The sequence below is a fragment of the Ahaetulla prasina genome, chromosome 3, assembly GCF_028640845.1.
Source record: "Ahaetulla prasina isolate Xishuangbanna chromosome 3, ASM2864084v1, whole genome shotgun sequence".
In the NCBI taxonomy this organism is placed as follows: Eukaryota; Metazoa; Chordata; class Lepidosauria; order Squamata; family Colubridae; genus Ahaetulla; species Ahaetulla prasina.
Window position 1 is genome coordinate 187,565,468 of NC_080541.1, and position 21,346 is coordinate 187,586,813.

Here is a 21,346-nt window from a genome sequence, read left to right on the forward strand (position 1 = left end):
GATACAAAAGATAGGCATCTTCAAGAAATGGAAGCTAGTTATTAGGATGGCTGACAGATTAAGTGATTTGTAAATGCCTGAATATATTCAGTCAAGAAATTCATTCTTCTTCCATTAATTTGTATTGGAAAAGTTTAACATGGCTTCTTTTTTTGTGTGTGAATTGGAGAATTTTGCAAATATATCTTACCACATAACAGGAAAAGAATTATCTCATATTTTCTTTTTTGTTCCATATTTCAGTAACATTCCTGCATTAAGATAAGGCTAAATGTGATCAGAAAATAGGCTTCTAGTATCATCCTTCAGTGATAATTTACTTGGAAGACCTGCTTGACTTCAGCGAATATTTAGAGACAGACTTCACATCATTCTGTCTTGCCTATCTATTTAGAAAGAGACACACTGCGAACTCCAGCAACAAACCTCTTTAACTTAATTTCCAGGATTGCTCTGGAACCTGTCCTCCACTGATGAACTGAAAGAAGATCTGATACATGATGCTCTTCCGGTTCTGACTGATCGTGTTATTGTACCCTTTTCTGGATGGTGTGATGGTATTAGCAATAGAACAAGAGAAATTGTTGACCCAGAAGTTTTCTTCAATGCCACTGGCTGTTTAAGGTACACCATTGGACATAATATTAATATTTTAATCATATCATTAAAAATTATTGCGAATGAGTTCCAGTATTCTGGAACTGTCCTCCAAAAGAACTATATGTTTTTCAAATATTTACAAAGACAGTGATATCAATAATATAAAGTTAAACAATCAAACTTTAAAAAGATGGAAAACTCTGCATACTTTTGCATATAGCTGAGATTCTGTTGTTTAAAAAGGTCATTGTTTAAGCCTTATCTTCAGTGGAGTTGATGATATGAAGAATGGTTTCTGGGACCTTACAGAATTGGATCTTGCATGTTAGCAAACTGGTGTGAAGGAGGCATTTCTTTCAGTGTTGGCTTCCAAGCCATTTAGGTCTTTGAAGAAAAGCAGCAATACCTTGAAATGGCTCGGAAGGAAATAGGTAGTCACTAAGCTTCTTTTTTAAAAAAAACTGATCAAGGAAAGAAAGCCCATCTAAACTCTTCAATTGCCATAATTAAAGCTTCTGAATTAGATAATGCAATCATCCATGTAAATAATATATTTGGATGTTGCTGTTGTTTAATTAAATTACAAGCAGGTGCAAGATCTATGCAAAGGGTGTCAAACTCGATTTCATTGAGCATCAGAGTTGTGTTTGACCTTGGGGAGCCAGGGGAGCTGTGGCCAGAATGGGCGTGGGCAGCTTGATGTTACTCATGTCGGGGGTACCTGTGGTGGCCTGAGCACTCTGCCAGCGAAAACAGGATCCTGAGCTCCATTTTCAGCTGCGATGGCCTCCTGCAACCCTCTGCCAGCAAAAACAGAGCTCAGGAGGAGCATACACAGCCCTCCAGAGCTCTGTTTTTGCTAGCAGATGCACAGTTGGCCAGCCCTTTGCTGTTTCCAGGGTGGCCCCACAGGCCAGATCTAAGCATCCCATGGGCTAGATCTGACCCCCAGGCCTTGAGTTTGATACCCCTGATTATGTCACAGACAAATGCCCAACTATATTGTTAAAATGTAATCCTTTTTGCTTACTTTTCTGAGAATTTAAATAATAGCCTCTGGCTATTGATTTTCCATAAAAAGTCCTATTGTATTGACTTTCCTATCTAAAATATCTTGAATTCTGTCAGTCACTCCAATTTATATTATACAAGGCAATTTGTGGGCAGAGGAGGTTTTGCTCATGCTTGCAAAAATCAAACCGACCTTGGCATGCAGATATTAGTTCTGACTTGTAGCTTTCAACTACCAGTCTCCTAGCTGCCAGCAACTGGGAACTATTGGATGGGCAGATGAAACATATTTGCAATTAGAAAATTTAATCAACTGAAGCACTGCCTTAGGACAGGGATAGGCACTAGATAGATCAGAAGCTACTGGTACAATTTGGGTGATCTGCAGAAGATTAAAAATAATGTTTGACTCTTAATTGAATAACAATAGCAAGTATTGAATGTATTTCTACCTTAAACTGAAATGCTGAAATCAGTGTTTGAGGAAAACCAGGGATCTTACAAAAGTGAGACTTCTTCCATATTTTGTGATTTGGTTTCAATGTAACATTCATACAATGTATTCATATTTTGTAATTTATTATAAATAACCCCAACATATCACATCCGTACCCACTGAAAATATGGTATGACATTCTCTGTCTTCAGTTACTTTATTGTATCTTCTGTTTTGCTCCTTCCTGGGGCAAAATTCCCTCTCCAATAGTTACAACCATATGTGCAACTGATTTCTACAACTGCATGTTGCTGCTACTGCTTTTTTAAATGATTTCTAAAACTCAACCATGGGCAGCTTTACTAAGATGTACCATAATCCTGTCTAAACAGTTGTCTATTTTATCCAAACGTCTAATCAAATAATTTATTACCATTTGCCCGCAGAGTTTTTCATTGATTTTATTTATTCTGTTATGAAACATAGATTTAACTATAAAGTAGCTGAGTAGAAAGGGATGAATTTGAGTGTTTGTTCTGTGGCCTCAGTTGCCCAATATTGAAGGTGTGGTTTCCAACTATCATGAATTGGAAAACAGAAAATATAAACTTGCTTAACTCCATTTAAAACAAAATGCAAACCTTCAGTCTGCAACTACAGAAATCCGGGGGGAGGAGAGGGATAGGAAAATCTTAGCGAAACCTGCTCCTGCTGACATGGTTGATTAACCATAACCCATTTTTCACAATTCCTCTGTGAATTCTAGTTGTTCCTTCCCTGGTTGTGATAAACTTGCTCACTCATTATCTATACCATTCTTCTCCCTGATGCTTCCCAGATGTGTTGGACTTCAATGTCCATGATTCATACAAGCTTTCAATACTGGCTGGAGATAATAGACTGTAGTTCAACACACCTAGAATGTTACAGGTCAAGGATGGTTTGTATATGGAAAAGAAACAGCGCTCTGGTACTTTTTAGTAGAAATTTTCCTAGCTCTACCCACAACAGATGCAGCTCTTTTGCACATAAAAGTTTTTGCTAGGTGAATGTTCTATGGCCCTTCTCTCTTCTTTACTATAGTGACTTTGCAAATTAGCATGAATGTTACAGATCAAGCTGCTAATCAATCAGATTATAATATCTACAAGCTCAGATGAAGCCCTTTGATCTGATATTTACTGCTTGCACATAAAATATTAAGCCAGGAATCATCAAAACTGCAAGAACAAAGTGAAGCTTACATATTCAAAGTGGATCTAGAATGAGAAAAAAGTCCCACACAAACAGGAGACACAATTTTATGGTGCTTCTATGGGCGAGATCTTCTTGCAATGCTGGACTTTTTTGCAGGGTAACTGCCAGTGTTCTCAGAGGCTGGCTGATATGAGAAAGCACTAGCACTTAGACTTATATACCACTTCACAGTGCTATATAGCCCTCTCTAAGTGGTTTACAGAGTCCGCCTATTGCCCCCAGCAATCTGGGTCCTCATTTTACCCACCTCGAAAGGATGGAAGGCTGAGTCAGCCTTGAGCCTGGTGAGTTTCGATCTGTCAAACTGCTGGCAGCTGGTGATCAGCAGAAGTAGCCTGCAGAACTGCACCCTAACCATTGCGCCACCACGGCTCTTGTGATTATTTTGAGATTATTCTCAATTGTTTTGCGATGGGATTGTTTTGAGATTATTCTTTGCAAATCTGTAGAATACAATTGAGGATTAATCAATTTAATTCTCAAAGCATCTCTAAAATTCACTATCTAAATCTTCTTCCTCTTAAGGAAGGCTTTTCTGAGATATTTAATGATTTTCTCTATGCCATATATAAACTTAACTGAACAAAGTATTCTTTCTTTTTCTCTATAAAATCAATCTTGTAGGAACTTGAGTTCTGCAGATGCTGGACGTCAAACCATGAGAAACTACCCAGGACTGATTGACTCTGTGATGACATACACCCAGAATTGTGTGGCAGCTAACCAGCCAGATGATAAGGCAAGAAGATCTTTTTGCATACTTTATGAATTGATACAGCTCTTGGTTCCAGGAAAAATTAGCCTTGGATGGAATCCCAATGAATGTATAAATATGAAATAGCTTTTTTTCACTATTCCTCACTATATCTTTTAGTTCCCCTTCCTGTAAAAACTACATCTGAATATTGTGAGTGATAATGCTCATGTTTGCAGTATAAAGGGAAAATTACTTTGGATCCAGCCAAGACATCTTGCAGTTTTGGAGTTGCACTTTAGCAAGATCCTTGTTCAATTTCAAAGGGCTTTCTTTATTTCCAAATTTCTTGTAAGATGGTAGCTGCATCCTTGAAAGCACAAAATCCTGTTGTGTAGCAATGTAAATAGGAAAAAAGAAATGTTCATTATTACCAAATTCCAAATTCTATATATTGTACATTTGGAATACAAGTCGTTCTCAACCTATGACTAGTCATCTATTGACCATTCGAAGTTGTGATGGATCCCCCAAATGGTATTTTTGACACATTCCATAGTTCTGATGGCTGTCCCTGTGGTCACGACTGCATTTTGAGCACTCAGCAATAATTTGCAGAATCCTGCAGTCATGTGATAGCAGTTTACAATGTTTTTGCTAGAAATTGGCATTTACTTCAGTTTTTGGCAAAAACTGCCCACGACAAACAATGAATTGGCTTAATTAACACAGTGTTGCTTAATGATTATGGTGCTTGCTTTGTGACCATGGTGTTTTCTTAACCACGGCTGCAAAAAAGGTCATAAAATTGGCTTGGTCATGAGATTATCCATTTTATCATCATAATTGCCTGGCTCAATTACAGTCATAAGTCAAAGATTACCTGTACCATTAGGTTTCAGTTTCATCAATTTTTAAGCCTGATTTCCCCCCCACATATTTGTTGATTTAATATTTTCCAAACCTAATTTCTTCATAATCTTAGAATCACTTTGCTTCCATTACCTTCCCATTTCTGTCCTTATGTGAACAATTCAGACAACTGTTACAAATTCCTTTTGTGGTTTCTGTAACTATTTCCTCATCTTCTTTCTGGAGGAATCTTTATGGCAAGCAATTCACTGGGAGTCCTGTTGTAAGGATAATAGAATTTAAAACTGTGGGAAAAGTTTAATCTCTAAACCAAGATAACACATTAATATGTACTTCTTGTGTGTATACAAAATAATGATGACAAATGTATTGGCATAATATGTAATTAATTATTTTGATTCTTATAGTCTGTGGAGAACTGTATCTGTATCCTTCATAATTTGTCCTACCGCCTGGATGCTGAAGTGCCGAATAAATACACTCATCTTAACCACTTGGCCAGAAACACTCACACAGATAAAAGCTTGACAGGCTGCTTCAACAACAGAGGAAAGTTAGAGGTAAGATATGAGGCATGGAACTGCATCATTTACAGATTGCAGAAGATGCCATTCAAGTGAAGACACTTTTCTTTGAAATAAAGATCCTACATCCTTTCTCTAGAATGGAAAACTACCCTGTGCTAGCAGTTACATATATCAGAGCAATTGTTCAAGTCTCAAATCTTTGTTTTCCCTTCAAAATGTATTTTTTTTAAGTGAATTGTTGAAGCTTAATGAGACCCCCCAAATTTTATGCAATTTTGGCATTCATTCATGAAATCTCACCAGGTGTCCTCTATTTCATGAAAATTCATATAAAAATGGCAAAACCTGAAAGAAGTCACTGAAAGCTGATGAAAGGTTGATTATCTCAACTAGATGCTATCAATTCCTGGGGCAAGATTGTCAAATTCATGAATTTTGGCAATTATCAGATTACTGAATTTTTATTTTTTATTTTGAACCTGAACCACTGAACAAATTCAGTTCTGATGATTGTAAAAGAGTAAAATGGCATCTTAGAAAAACAGATACCTCTCAGACAATATCTCTATATGTTTTCGGTATTTTATCCAAGTGTGCCAATTGTATAAGCTTTTGTATATTTGTGCCACGAGGGCAAAAATATATTGAGACACACTTTGTACCCTATTTAATTAGCAAGGTAAAATGATGACTTAGGGTGATAAAATGTGGGCCTTTTGCACAATCTGAATGTTTTAGATTTTCTTTTTGATTTATCCTTAGTATGATGAATATAATCTACCGCTTCCTGAAGAGGACTATAAACCTAAAGGTTCCAGCTGGTTGTACCATTCTGATGCCATCCGCACCTACCTGTCTTTAATGGAAAAGAGCAAAAAAGATGCCACTCTGGAAGCATGCGCTGGAGCTCTGCAAAATCTGACTGCAAGCAGAGGAATGGTAACTATTATACTTTCCCCCTAAATGCTTGGTTGGTTTTTAAAGAAAACACTCTACTTACCTATTTATTCCATCTAGCTGGACTGGCTTGATGTTAAATTTTTAAATTTGCTTTTATGGGTTTTAAATTTTGTAAATTTTATAGGGTGTTATTGTATTTTAAATTTTGGCCAATTGAATAAGTTTTTTTAAGGGGTTGTTCTTAATATTTTATGTGCTGTTTTTTTTGTATTTTATTCTGGCTGTGCACCACCCTGAGTCCTTCGGGAGAAGGGCGGTATACAAATTAAAATATTATTATTATTATTATTATTACTTCCTCCTTATGAAGAAAATAAAACTGCGAAAAATGAAATTGTGAGTCTTTAGTGCTCTCTGAGCTTGCTTGAAGACATTTGGTTACTCTTTATTAATATTAATTAGCTCGTGCACTGATGACGTTATCTAGTCAGGTAATGAAATACCTGCAAGCAAACATCCAACCTTAGAGAGCATCCATGATGTTCAGTTCTACCCTGAACTATGAATATTCTCTTCTATTGAAAAATACATTTATTTAGAAGATAATCAAAATCCACTGGAATCTGAAGGATGTACCTGTTTTTTCTGTTTAATCTACTGATAAAAATTAATACTGCTAATACTGATAAAACTTCTTCCATCAGAGAAAATATTCTATATTAGCCAAATATTAATTAGGAAGATAATTGCTTTAAAAATTTCACTGTAGTAAAATATACCAAACAAACAAAGGAAAGATAGAAAATAAAAAATAGAGAAACAAATACATTGAAAAAACGAAAAGAAAAAAAATACAAATGCCTTCTGGTCTTCTTTCTAATGAGTAATTATCAACTTATATTTTCCCCTAACCTCTTAATCTCATGTTTAATCCCCAGAGCCCAAAATTATAATGTCAGTGTTTTCTTCCTTCAGCAAAAATTCCATTTAAGGATTCCAGTCTCTTAAAAAAGACTGCATTTTTTCTGTTTTTTTCCCCCTCAGGCCAAAGTGGTCAAATGCACCTTTTCTTCAAATTCAATTAATTTTGTGATATAGTCTTCCACTTGTAATATGTTACTTGGACTTAATGGGTTTTACTTGCTTCAATGTATGGAATAGTTAGCATCCATGCAAAGAAGTTATAAAACAAAGTTCACTATAAAACAAAAACAACCCCCTCTTTTATTAACAACAACTTTAAAAGAATAAGTACTCTAAGAGAGTAAAATAAGGAAATAATGACAATATAGAAATTAAAAGCATTAATGCTACATACTAATTTTTAAATTCTAAGCCTTAAATTTTAAATTAATTAGTAATTCTCAAGTTACAGTGGTAATTGGGACCAGAATTTCTATCATTAACCAATGCAGTTGTAAACTTATTTTAGCAATGACAATCTCTACAATCCCTGGGGCCACTGTTAAATGAGGATTGTGAGTCATTAAGCAAGGACTTTGGGTGGCTGCTATTGCTCTGTGGGGGAGGATGCATGAGCATGTACAAGGACTGATGAGGGATGGTTTGAGTATAGCGGAGCTGGGAGAAAGTGCATTGGGGAGGAGGGATCTTACCTGAGTAACTTGTGACTTTCCCTGACAATTTCCCCATTTACTTTGCTTGTAAGAAGCTGGCAGAGAAGGCTTTAAATTGTGATTATATGACCATGAGATGCTACAGCTCTTGTAAGTGCAGAATGGTTGCCAAGGACCCAGATTGCAATCATGTGACCCCAGGGGCATAGGTTTGGCCAGGTTGTAGAGAACTCGTAATACCACCACTCACCCAGTGGCATCATAACTTTAAAAGTCATTGAGTGAGTGATCATTAACTGTGAAATACCTGTAGTCTTACCTACTTCAAACCTAACTGTGGGTTGAGGGAAGAAATTGACAAAGATGTCATGTGCTCTCTGTGTGGGTCTCTTCTATTCTTCGCTTGGTGGCTGTGTGTGAATTCGTGGCTCATATGTGTTTACTGAAAAATCACTCCTCATAAGATCTGTTTGCAGAGAAAACTGTGGGGAACTATTTGTACAAAAGTGCCCTCAAAACTATTGGGGGCACAGTACAAAAAAGAAGACTTGCTCAAGGTGTGTGTTTCACCCTTGGAACTCCAGGACTAAGCAAAGCCAAATTTTTAAGGATTTATGCTTTAACTGTTTCTTAAGGAGGATTCCCTTTTGTATATCATATCTAAGTTTGGGCTTTGTCGTTTACAGTTTGTTATCAAAGAACACCTTTGCTTGTTCTTTGGTAACAAACTGTAAATGGTAAAGCCCAAACTTAGATACTTGTGAGTGATGTGCAGAAATAGACCTGGTCTAGCTTTGTTTTTCCTGGAAAGCTAGCCTGATGAAACAGCAAAAATAAAATAGCTAATGAGTTGTTTCTTGAATATGATTTTCTAGCAATAAGGAATCCTGAAGGGTCCTTGTTTCAGATGTAATTTTGTTTTGTCCTCTAGATGTCGAATGCAATGAGCCAACTAATTGCCTTAAAGGAGAAAGGGCTGCCCCGCATAGCAAGGCTCCTGCAATCCAATAATGCTGAAGTTGTCCGATCTGGAACATCTTTACTGAGCAACATGTCTCGACATTCTATTCTCCACAAAACCATGGGTAGGGATTATTTTGTATTCCATGGGCTCTTGATAGATCATTCCCATCATCTCTTCCTTCCACAATGCAAAATGCAAAAACCCTTATGTTACAGATAATTAAGATGTTGAAATTTTATAAACATATCTTTTTATGGAGTCTTTTATTTTTTAAAAATCATCGACTCTAATTAAATAGGTATCACATTTCCTGTTTTATAATAATGCTTTAATAGTTGAAATTTCCCTCAACCTGTTAACTTTCCTCAACTGTAATCTTGTTATTGGGCTACAACTCCCAGAGTTCCTCAAGCACGCTGTCTGGGAATGTTGGGTGTTACAAATTTGACACATATGGTGAGCAACATGAAAGGGTAGACTTCTCTAGTAGCTTTCCTAGTTGTCCATATTAATAGTTGCTCTATCATTTATTCATCAGTATTATGGGGTACAAGATTAAATGAGTTGTGAAATGGAAACACAAAGGAGGGAAGGCTGACTGACTGATACTTCTGGGCTGTGCTACTTTTCACATGAAGTGATATTGCTTCATTTGTATGGGCCAAATATATTTTATCAGGAAATCTACACAAATTTCATCACCAACCGATGCTGATATGCTACAGTCCTTTTTACATTATAATTTTGCATTCATAAAAACTAGACTCTCTTCATAAATATCTGAGAGTAGTTAATTTTTGTCCTAATCTTAGCCTGAGTAACTCTTTTGAGAGAGTTTTATTCCATTCTTTATTTAAAAATGGCCTTTTTTTTTAGCTCACCAGGTGCTTCCAGATGTGACTCGCCTTCTAGCCCTCCAGGCTCCAGGTTCTAGCAACTATGGAGACATCATGACATCAGCTTGCTATGCCCTGAGGAACTTAATCATGCACAACCCACAGACGGCCAAGCCCTACTTGACTGGCAGTTTGATAAATAATGTAGTAGGCCTGTGTCGAAATGGGTGAGTAGTAATATGCAACTGGGGGCACATAAACAATGATACTATGCAATGTTGACATGTGGTGTGACTCAGTAGTGGGTTTCAATTTAGTTTGCTACCGGTTTGCTTGCGCACTTCTGCGCATGCACAGAAGCATCCAGGTGGGTGGGTGGAGCCTCCTGCTGCTACCAGTTCACCTGATCAAACCGGTAGCAACCCACCGCTGGTGTGACTTAGAAGTATTTTACACTTATTGTATGACTTTTGTCTTTATATCATATCCATTTGAAGGCCATTTTAATCAATAAATACTATCTATACTACAGGACTGATTGAATAGTCTTAGCTGTACCATCTTCCCACAATACTCCTCTAGAATTGAAGAATGAGGTTGACTATAGCTATGCAACCTACAACCATAAGATAGACCAGAAAAGTTATCAGTGGTGCATTTGTTAAGTGAGGCATCACATGACTGAATCATGACCTATTTTGCTGTGGTTGTCACAACAAATTGTTAGGGTCATTATGTGAAATAACACAATTTAACTACCTTCCCTGCCAGCTTCCTCTTGACTTTGCTTGTCAAAAGCCAGGTGGGAAGGTTGCAAATTGCAATCAGGGATGTGTGACAGTTGTAAATGTATGACAGTTGACAAGCACCTGAATCACAATTACATGACTGCAAGGACAATGCAATGGTCATAGGTTTGAGTTCTGGTTATAAAAAGAATTGATATGCATGATCAAGGGAATTGATATTCTGAAAAACTGCATGAAATGAAGCACGTACCTCCCATAATCCTGGCTTCATTGACATAAGATGATTCCACCAACATTTTAAAACTATCTCCTTCTCATACCTACTCCATTCAGGTCTTTGTACAGATCTGAGGTGGCATTCATATCTGCTAGCTAATTACACATACCTCAATAATTTTGAAAAGATTAAATCCTGAAAATGCATCATATATTTTAGATAGGAGAAGGAGAAGGAGAAGGAGGGGGGAGAAATGTCTGTTTGTGGGTGTGTATTATAGCTCCGCTTTTTTTATTGCAGATCTTATCCCAAAGCAGCTGAAGCAGCTCGAATGCTGCTATCTGATATCTGGTCAAACAGGGAACTCCAATCTATACTAAAACAGGTAAAATATCAAGATGGTGTCTTTTCCCACTTCTTATAAAACAATCCAGCATACCATGCACTTCAATAAGTAAGGTTACTATGTGGTATGCCCTGTGAGAAATCGTAAAAAATAAATTATAAATTATTTGAAGCAGGGGAACTGGGATTTTTAAAGTTCAGAATTGTTTTTTCATCCAAGATATCAAGATTTAATGCAGCCTTAAAATTCACCATTCGTATGTACAATATGTTGGATTGTAGTAAGGGTAACACATTTTCTAGAGAGCTAAGAGTTTAGTTCTTTTCTCTGGCGATGTAATGGGAGGGAGGGAGCAGAAGAAGAAAGATAAGTAAGTAATAAGTTTCATTTACAGGTCCATGAATAGACAACTGCTTCAGAAACACATGTAGTCTTATCTCCATGGGAAAAGATAATATAATCAATTTTTTTAAAAAAACTATAGTTACAAAAGTGTAATATAGGCAATTAAGAAAATAATTGCAGAAGTACAGTTCTTTGATATATTTTGAAATGTCACAAGCTGCTTGAATATATGATCTATATCGGGGGTCTCCAACCTTGGCAACTTTAAGACTTGTGGAATTCAACTCCCAGAATTCCTCAGCCAGCTATGCTGGGAGTTGAAGTCCAAGTCTTAAAGTTGCCAAGGTTGGAGACCCCTGATCTAGGTAGCATAGTGACTGTAAAGTTTTTGGTTCAACCTCAGGTCTCCTTTGAATGTAACAAGTAACCTGAAAAAATGTTTGTAGAGAACCCTTTTCAATGCACCACACTAAAGATGCATCTAAGTATTTAACTTATTTTAATTATGTTTAAGAAAAAATCTTTTCTTGATTTTATCTGTTTTTTGCCTTCCTTCCATCGCTCATTCTGCAGCAAGGATATGACAAGAATATGATGGGATCTTTAACAGGAAGCACTTTCAGGACTTTGTCTTCCAGATTCTAAGAGACTTTGCATGTTTGGATTTCAGGTAAATGAGTATATCTGCTTTTTCAAAGTTAGAAAAAAGTCACATTTCCTACAGTTCAAACCATAATTATTATAGCAATATAAGAACAATTTCAAGTGTTGGATATGGGGCTGCACTCAGTGGTGGGATTCAGCCAGTTCGCACCACTTCGGGAGAACTGGTTGTTAACTTTCTGAACAGTTTGGCAAACTGTTTGTTGGAAGAAATCATTAGAGCAGAGAACCGGTTGTTAAATTACTTGAATCCCACCACTGGCTGTACTTTCTCTGAAAAGAAACTGATTTTAAATTTGGGCACTACAATACTGGTGCAGAGGACGTGGATTATGTATACCAGAGTTGTGGAAACCACACCCTTAACAAACCATTGGTTTGCTTAACAACTATGGTGTTCACTTAACAACCACTGAAGTTGCATTATGACTGTCACAAAAAAGGTGTAAAATTGGGTCAATCTTGTCTGTGAGTTGATGTACAATGGTCATGAGTTACGACCATGATGGGAAGACTCTATTATGGTCATAACATGAGAACTACCTGTACTTAGCAGCATTTTTTTTTGGTAACTCCCAGAGTTTTTATAGTGAGTAGGCCCAAAGTGGGAAGATTTAAAGGGCTAAGTAGATACTTTAAGCCTTTCAGTTGTTTAAGGCACCCATATAATCCCTAGAAAATTCTGACACTGCGTCCCCAAATCCTCCCTGACAACTCCTGGCATGCCTGATGCAGCCCTTAAGCCATTAGAAGTTGCACACCCCTACTATAGACTAATTTTGTATCAAGTGCATTAACTCTCCATATTGTTTCCAAATCTAATTAACATATTTTCTCTATAAACCCCAGTATGATTTACTTCTGGAATAATTTAATGGCTACCTGATCCCACACATTCCTATCTCTGTTACTGCTTTTTAAGGCGTCCTTCTTGGTCTTAAGAATGGGTGGCAATGTAGGACAAGGAGTCTCTTGTGGGAGAAGGGCAATAAAAGTCTGGCACTTTCTTTCTGAAGCCTTCAAAGCAGGGGTCTCCAACCTTGGTCCCTTTAAGACTTGTGGACTTTAACTCCCAGAGCAAAGCTGGCTGAGGGACTCTGGGAGTTGAAGTCCACAAGTCTTAAAGGGACCAAGGTTGCAGACCCCTGCTTCAAAGGACTTTTTATTTCTCTTGTTTGAACTGATTTCCACATTACTTCTTTCTTAATAAGACATAGGCTATAATATTTCATTATTGTTTATTAAAAGTAGGGACGCAGTGGCTCAGGGGCTAGGACGTTGAGCTTGTTGATTGAAACGTCAATTTCAATTCCCTAGTGCTGCCGTGTAATGGGGTGAGCTCCTGTTACTTGTCCCAGCTTCTGCCAACCTAGCAGTTTCAAAAGCACGTAAAAATGCAAGTAGAAAAAATAGGGACCACCTTTGGTGGGAAGGTAACAGCATTCCGTGCACCTTTGGCATTGAGTCATGCCGGACACATGATCACGGAGACGTCTTCAGACAGCGCTGGCTCTTTGGCTTTGAAACGGAGATGAGCACCACCCCCTAGAGTCAGGAACGACTAGCATGTATGTGCGAGGGGAACCTTTACCTTTACCTTCTTAAAAGTAATATACTACCTTTCAGAAAAATTGTGGCAATCCTTAATTTAAAGCCTAATATATATAAGCCCAGTATTTAGATGCTGCATATGTACATGCATAAATGTATGATTTCAGATTTTCTCAAACTATAAGGAATAAGCAGAATAGACTACAGCCTTGTTAGCAGACAAAAACTACTCCAGTTTCTCTTGGCAGAGTTTTCATAATTCCAACATTTAACTACAAAACATATCTTAAGAAGTAACTCTATACAAAACTCAGTTTCAAACAGGAGATAGATAACAAAACGCCATTACTAGCATATTGTGTCAAAGATTGTAAAATTGCTAGTAGCACATTTTAACAATCCAGGGCTTCATCTGCCCAGAAAACATAAATGAATTGGTTATATAGAAGATTGGTATTGAATGCAAACCTATTCTTAATGGGATGGAAGTAATAGTAAGAAGCTGATTGGAAGCATAAAAGGAAGAGAATAACTGGATAATTGGCTGTTGATAATTTGGCATGAGCAGCTTCGTTCATGCCATGCAAGGGTGGTAGCTGACAGATAAGGCCCCCAACTGGATGAGTTCCAATTTCCTTTTTAGGCACTAGCACCCTCAAAATTATACAGAATAAAATTTCCTGCAATGGAAAATGGCGCAGAATATGTGATTTAAGCATCCAGTAATCATCCCCTCTATTAAGATGCTTAAATAATTTCCCATCCACCAAACAACAAAAGAAGGAAAAAAATAGCCAAAAATCCTACCCAATTAAGTTGTTGTCAGTGGTGGGTTGCTCCCACTTCGGTCCAGTTCTTGCAAACTGGTAGTAACAGTGGAGGGAGGCTCCGCCACCCGGCTGGATGTCATCACGGACAATCTGTGCATGCACAGAAATGCATGCGCTCCCATTGTAAACCAGTAGCAGAGGTAAGTAGAACCCATCCCTGGGTGTCGTCCATTGTCCTGGTGGGCAAAAGAATGAGAAAAATAACATTCTTAGTTGCAAAAAATAAGCAGTGTTTATTTAAAGCCCCAATATCTAAGGCAAGAGCTAGAAGGTAAAATGGCAATTGTTCCATTGATCCTTACTGCCAAGGTGTTATAGGATGCATTAAAAGGATCTCAATAGATCTCAAGCAATCAGTAGGGGAGTGGGGGGAGCTTTGAAATGATTATATTTGAAAAGATTTTCCTTTTTTTTTTTCAGAGCATGTAACTGGTTCCTGTCTGGAATCTTCAATCCTCAAGAAATTAGTTAGGATATTAAAAGACTTACAGTATTTTGAAAATTCAACTAAATTGTAAAATTACGGATGAAAATTGTATTGTCTAATATAAGTATCTTAAAATGTTTTAATGAATATTTTAAATATATTTTTCTCTTTTGTTAAATTGGGAGACTGGTTATTAATGTTATGTATAAGCCAATTTACCAAAAATTGGGATTTATCATTTTGAATGACGTACATAACAACTAGATATCTACTTCCCTAACCAATGTCAATATATTAGGAAATGCTAGGGAAATAGTGCCTAATTGCAGCTTAATTCATTAAAAAAAAAGCATGATTTTTTTTTATAAGTGTGTACATTTTTAGATAGCATTAGGTAGACCTAATTTTGGATCTCTAGATATCGCTGGATGACCATTCTCATCATCCAAGATCAGTAAAACTGCTTTGAATGATGGGGGCCCTTGGACTATTTGGAAATATTTTCCATAGAGTTCAGTGGGATTTACTGCAATATAAATGCCTATAGAATGGCATCCTAAGACCATTTTTGTACAGCCATAGGTCTATCTTACTGGTGAACATCAGATAGCATTTTTATTCACTCCCATTTTAACTAATTTCTGTAAAATTAATAACACCTAACATGTTTATTTCATTTTCAATAGCCATTATATATATATTTAGTGACATATTATTCCTTTTTATTGCTGAATTTCCATTCCCTCAATGCCTCAATAAGGGAACCCTCCACTAGTATTGTCATTATAACCCCCATAAGAAGTATAATCTCCAAACTAGAGAATACCAGATAGAGGAATTCTGTCCAAATTTTGTTTTCATGGGTTCCCTCCTGCATTCATTCATTTCTCTGCTTTGCTTTCATATTTCCCGATTATTGCTATGCTTTTTCCCCTGTAGATCATTTAGATGTCAAGAAGCAAATTCACATAAGAGAAGTATTTCCTGAAGAGTTTCTTAAACTTTGTTTTTGAACTATATATGAACAGAGGTTTTTTTTTTAATTTTGTCACAACAATATACACAAGCATCAACATAAAATAACTACATATCATATAAGCATATATATGAGCAAAAGTATGCAATAACTATATTAATTTGATATAATGAAAGGAAACAATAGGACAGGAACGGTAGGCACTTTTGTGCTCTTATGCACGCCCCGTATAGTCCTCTTAGGAATGGGGTGAGGTCAATAGTAGACAGTTTTTGGTTAAAGCTTTTGGGATTTTGAGAAGAGACCACAGAGTCAGGTAATGTGTTCCAAGTGTTAATAACTCTGTTGGAGAAGTCATATTTTCTGCAATCAAGATTGAAGCGGTTAACATTAAGTTTAAATCTGTTGTTTGCTCTTGTATTATTGTGATTGAAGCTGAAGTAGTCTTCAACAGGAAGGACATTGCAATAGATGATTCTATGAGTTAAGCACGGGTCTTGTTGGAGTCGGCGGAGTTCTAAGTTTTTTAAACCCAGGATTTCAAGTCTGGTGGTATAAGGTATTTTGTTGTTTTCAGAGGAGCGGAGAACTCTTCTTGTAAAATATTTCTGGACATGTTCAATTGTGCTGATGTCAGATATGTGGTATGGGTTCCAGACAGATGAGCTGTATTCAAGAATAGGTCTAGCAAATGTTTTGTATGCTCTGGTTAGTAGTGTAGAGTTTTTGGAAAAGAAGCTATGCAAAATTAGGTTCCTTCTACAGTTTTGGGGGGGAAAACCTGGAACTCTCAGGATAATACCTTACTACATTTATCCATAACTACAAACTTCTGTATGACTCTCAGTAGTGTATCTCACAAAAATGTATCTTTCCTTTTAAAAAAAATAAACTTATCAGCTGAATATGCCTGCCAAGATTATAAACTCAGAAAGAAGATAAGAGAAGTAACCTTATCCTTTCAGTGTCTTAAATGGAAGCCTAATGAAATTACATTTTAATAAGTTATTAGACAAATGAACAAGATTTTGTTACATTGCAATATTTCCATTAGTTCATCTTGACCAATGAACAGTGGATAAGGAAGGGAAATGGTTGCATTTCTTTTAGTTTTTAATAATGCAACCATTAGGAATGTCCTGTTTTCCAAATAATATTTCCATCTTTGTCCTCATGAAGACATTCCATAAGTGATAAAGAGATAATGCATAATCCAGTGATATAATTTTATTGAAATGTTATGAGCCGTGGTGGCACAGTGGTTAGAGTGCAGTACTGCAGGCTACTTCTGCTGATCACCGGCTGCCAGCAGTTTGGCAGATCGAATCTCACCAGACTCAAGGTTGACTCAGCCTTCCATCCTTCTGAGGTCAGTAAAACAAGGACCCAGATTGTTGGGGGTGATATGCTGACTCTGTAAACTGCTTAGAGAGGGCTGTAAAGCACTATGAAGCGGTCTATATGTCTAAGTGCTATTGCTATTGTCCTATGCCTTGCTGAAAATATTTATTCAGAAATGAATGTGAGAACATTAATAGAGCCCTACCTATCTTAGTTTGCTGTTCTCATACTGGCCTATCAGATATTGATTTGAACCCACAATTGGGACATGAACCCAAGATTTCTATTTTATAAATGTTTATAAGTGATACTTAAAATAACACATAAGCTTTAGGACTAGCTGTTATTCATAGACTTTTATATATTATATCCATGAACTGATTTATTTCTTTTCAAAACTATTGAACTCACAGTCATCAACACTTAAGATAGCAGATTCTGTGGTTTCTCTGTATGCTGCTTTCTTTTATTTTTTGGGATTTTCCACAATTCAGCATACAATAATTTCCCTTATCAAAGCAACTTAAAAAAACTGAAAAGGATATTGGAATTCAGCGAACTTTAACTCAGGAAAACAAATTAAATATATCCAGAGCATTTTCTGCTAAGTCACTTCTAGAAAAGCTTCTTTGGAGGAAAAAGGAGTTCTCTTGAACAATACAGGATGGAGTAGAGGAGTTATTAGAAAAGTGAACCTTGTCCAAATTTTAAAAAGCTAAAGAAATGTATTCTGAATAGAAAGCTGGAGCAAAGCACACAGTGATGAAGTTTGGGAAAGGAAGATCAGGTGAGGAGAAGGCTGCTAAGTTGAGAGGAAGGAGACTGAGATAGGTATAAAAATGGAGAAATAATGATGCCTTGGAACTGCAAAGGTGAAGGATGGGAAAATTTATTGATTTGAAATATTGATTTGAAATGACCAATTAAATCTTTTGGCAACAGATATCTGTGTTGACTATATTCAGTTTTAATGAAATCAATCAATAGTAATTAATTACATTGATACAAACAACCAGCACCAAATTTAGAGACTCAGGTTCATTAGGGGTCATAAAATGAATATGACTACAACAACAACAACTCTTGAAGTAAGAACTACCCAAATGTATAATGTTGTTTTAGCACATCCTGGAAAATTTAAATGGTGGTGCAGAAGGTTGTCTCAAAGCACAGTGAGGAATCCTGGACCATGTTCGTGGCAATGCTGGTTTTGGTAAGGAATGACAGCACTTCAAGCCAATGAACTGATAATAGGCCTCCTGGCACTTTCTTATATATGAACATACAATTAGATATCAACACATCAGATTGGTCAACAAGGTTCTAACAACATTATTCAGAAACCCTAACAACATTAAGAATAATATTGGGATCTAAAATTGATTTGCAACTTTGAATTAATAGCAGCATTTGATTCTTTTAGTTAAATGATGAAATTAGCAGGAACTATCAAGTATCCATTGCTACTTCTAGAACAAATTTTATAGTTCTTTAATTCATATGATAAGATGCCAATTACAATATTTAGGACAACCTTCCATGATGGCTTAATTAATTCTGTAATTTATAGTGAAAATAATTTGAAGAGTATGAGGAAGGATATACAGAAACAATTATATCAAAAGCTTTATTTTGTTCATACCACAGAGTCTTTTTCCCACTTCTGTATGCAGTTAAAAAAATATATCTGCTGTATATGTAATTTGTGATTGGCCAAAATTGTTTATGGAAACAGATCAAGCATAACCTTTGGCCTGGCTGCATAAAAGCCAAATATAAGAAGGAGTAATGGCATAGGATTTGACTAATTGTAAATAGATTAGTAGTTGTTATAGTTTCAACATAGACAAAGCACCTATTTTCCTCAACAGGGCTTGCTTTGTTTTAAGCCTCATAAAAAGCCAATAAAATGATGTATTGAATGTCCAGTGCATCATTTCAGAAGACTTGTGTACACAAGCAAAATTTTTGCTAGAATTATTTTTAGTTGTAATATTAGTGGTCTTTTTTCTAACATCTATGCAAAGCTGTAAAATATATGTGCAAAGAATCTCATCCTACCCTTGTTGTTTTTTCTGTACTATATGTGTATTTGCTTCATTGGAACATCTAAAGTTAATAAAGTACTGAAAGTCTCTTAATTTTTCACTTGGACTGTTTCTTACTTCTTCTATGAAATATATAGATTAATAAAACACTTCGGGTATATAATATTTTGTTTAAAAATTATTTTAATATGAGCAGCATCCAATATTTATTAAAATCCAATGTAATCTCCCAAAATATACATCTGCAAAGTCAATGAGAAAATAAGAAACAAATATTGGTCCTTTCATTAGAAGAACATTTTACAAGAAATCTCCACATAATTTTCGTCTATCATTACTCATTACCCTAATTTCTTATATTAAATCAAGTTCAGGTTTATCGAAGTAATTTGTTCAGCAGGTTTGCTTTAACTAATATTCTGTCAAAGTTTTAACTAAATTTCTACAGCAGGATACTTCTATATTTTGAATTTGGAAATAAATCCTAAGCTTTTTCATGAAATTCTGTATTATTGTAGGGAGGTTTCTATAATCACCAAATGGCTACATGGTCATAAAGCATTAATTAACAGCAAAATCCTTGTACCCCATCTTTTCTTCTGTCCCAGCCAGGATGCTCCTGACTATCTAAACTAAGTGAGCTCACTCCCAAGCAAAATGCTGGGCTACTGTTATCTCCCATTAGTAATTTTCTATGACTGTTTATGATACCTAAATCTGTTTGTACCCATATTATAGAGGTTGCCACTTTGCCACTTGCTAGAGTTTTATTTTTTTTAATAGAACTCTCTCATTCGTAGCCATGTTAAAGTGTTTCAAAAACATATAAACCATTCTCTAAAGGTCATGGACTTGACTTGGACTGAATCATTGATGTTTGTACTGTTGATTCTGTTAAGAAAAGTTTAAGTGATGGCATGAAGAAGAGAGACTACACAATGCATCCTGACTCATTATTTTAGTTTATGAAGGAATTTTATTGACGGTTGTCAAGTTTGTACCAGAAAATGAGACTTCACTTTGAAATATATGATTTAATTGCTGGTTTCTTCCAATTGCCTATATTTCTTGCTGTAATATATCATATCATTTGCTTCTGACTTAGCACATTACATGCATCTAACCATGTAGATTGCACACCATGGTTTATGGATGAGCATGTTCTGCAAATCTAGCCAGTTAAATATTTATTCAATAATGCTGGTTTACAGCACTTTTCAAATCAAGGTCCACTTTTGGCTTTAGAATAGCATTCAAGAGGCTGCATTCTAGAAAAATTGATGGGACCATCATAAAGAAGGAGGTGAGTCTAGGAATAAGCTTTATTTGAATTAATGTTATTCAATGAAATTCAATAAAATTATTGTCTATGCATGTAATGTTTTCCCTTTTGATTAATTTAAATATTACAGATTAATTGTACTGTAACTTTTGCAGATATTTTGCGGTTGAAATCCTAGGATTTGAGAGTCAGTATGAATTTCTGGGCCTCAGATTGCCCATCTATGTTTTAAAGTATGGCTAAACCAATCATGGCTTAGCACAATGCATTACTCCTAATATCTCAGTTAAGAAATGGGAACTACTGGCCTACCTACTTCTGTAATTTGTTAGGGTTGATGCAGCCTAGAACTGTGACTTCTTTTTTGGCAGCTGCAGCACACTGCTGACTCATATTTAAGTGGTGATCCACTAAGACACCTAGATCCCTCTCATAGTTAGTACTGTTGAACCAGGTACCTCCTACTCTATACCTATGCATTTGATTTTTCCTGTGTAAGTATAGGATCTTATTTCTCTCAACACGGAAGTGCATCTTATTGGTTGGGGCCCAATGTTCAAGTCTGTCAAGATCCTTCTGAATCTTGAGTCTATCTTCCAAAGGGTTGGCAATTCCACCCATATAGTGTCATCTGCAAATTTAACGAGTTCCTATGTGAGCTCCTTATCACTGTTTTTTGTTTCAAGAATCTAATTCTGGTTGTATGCTGGATCTACTTCTTCCCAGAAGGTATTCATTTTCCATAGACTAAAGGCTTAAATCTCACTTTGTTCTTTTGGATATAGTCAAACATTATCTGAAGCTGTTTCTTGTGTGACACAGTTCTACTCCAAAAAGGGGAATGCCCTGGATTGAGAGAATTGTAAATATTAATTGTGCACTTACATTTGGATAGG

At 36.1% G+C, this 21,346-nt stretch overlaps 1 protein-coding gene across 1 annotated transcript in view; it reads left to right on the forward strand.

Annotated features, from left to right (window-relative positions):
• Positions 1-19,261, forward strand: part of PKP1 (plakophilin 1) — a 58,638-nt gene extending 39,377 nt beyond the window's left edge. The window contains exons 6-14 of the mRNA XM_058177319.1: positions 447-624; positions 3,929-4,043; positions 5,279-5,431; positions 6,161-6,337; positions 8,807-8,960; positions 9,716-9,902; positions 10,942-11,026; positions 11,906-12,002; positions 14,797-19,261. Of these exons, the coding sequence (XP_058033302.1) occupies positions 447-624; positions 3,929-4,043; positions 5,279-5,431; positions 6,161-6,337; positions 8,807-8,960; positions 9,716-9,902; positions 10,942-11,026; positions 11,906-11,977 (1,121 nt within the window). The 3' untranslated portion in view covers positions 11,978-12,002; positions 14,797-19,261. The remainder of the gene's footprint in view (positions 1-446; positions 625-3,928; positions 4,044-5,278; positions 5,432-6,160; positions 6,338-8,806; positions 8,961-9,715; positions 9,903-10,941; positions 11,027-11,905; positions 12,003-14,796) is intronic.
• The last annotated feature ends 2,085 nt before the right edge of the window (positions 19,262-21,346 follow it).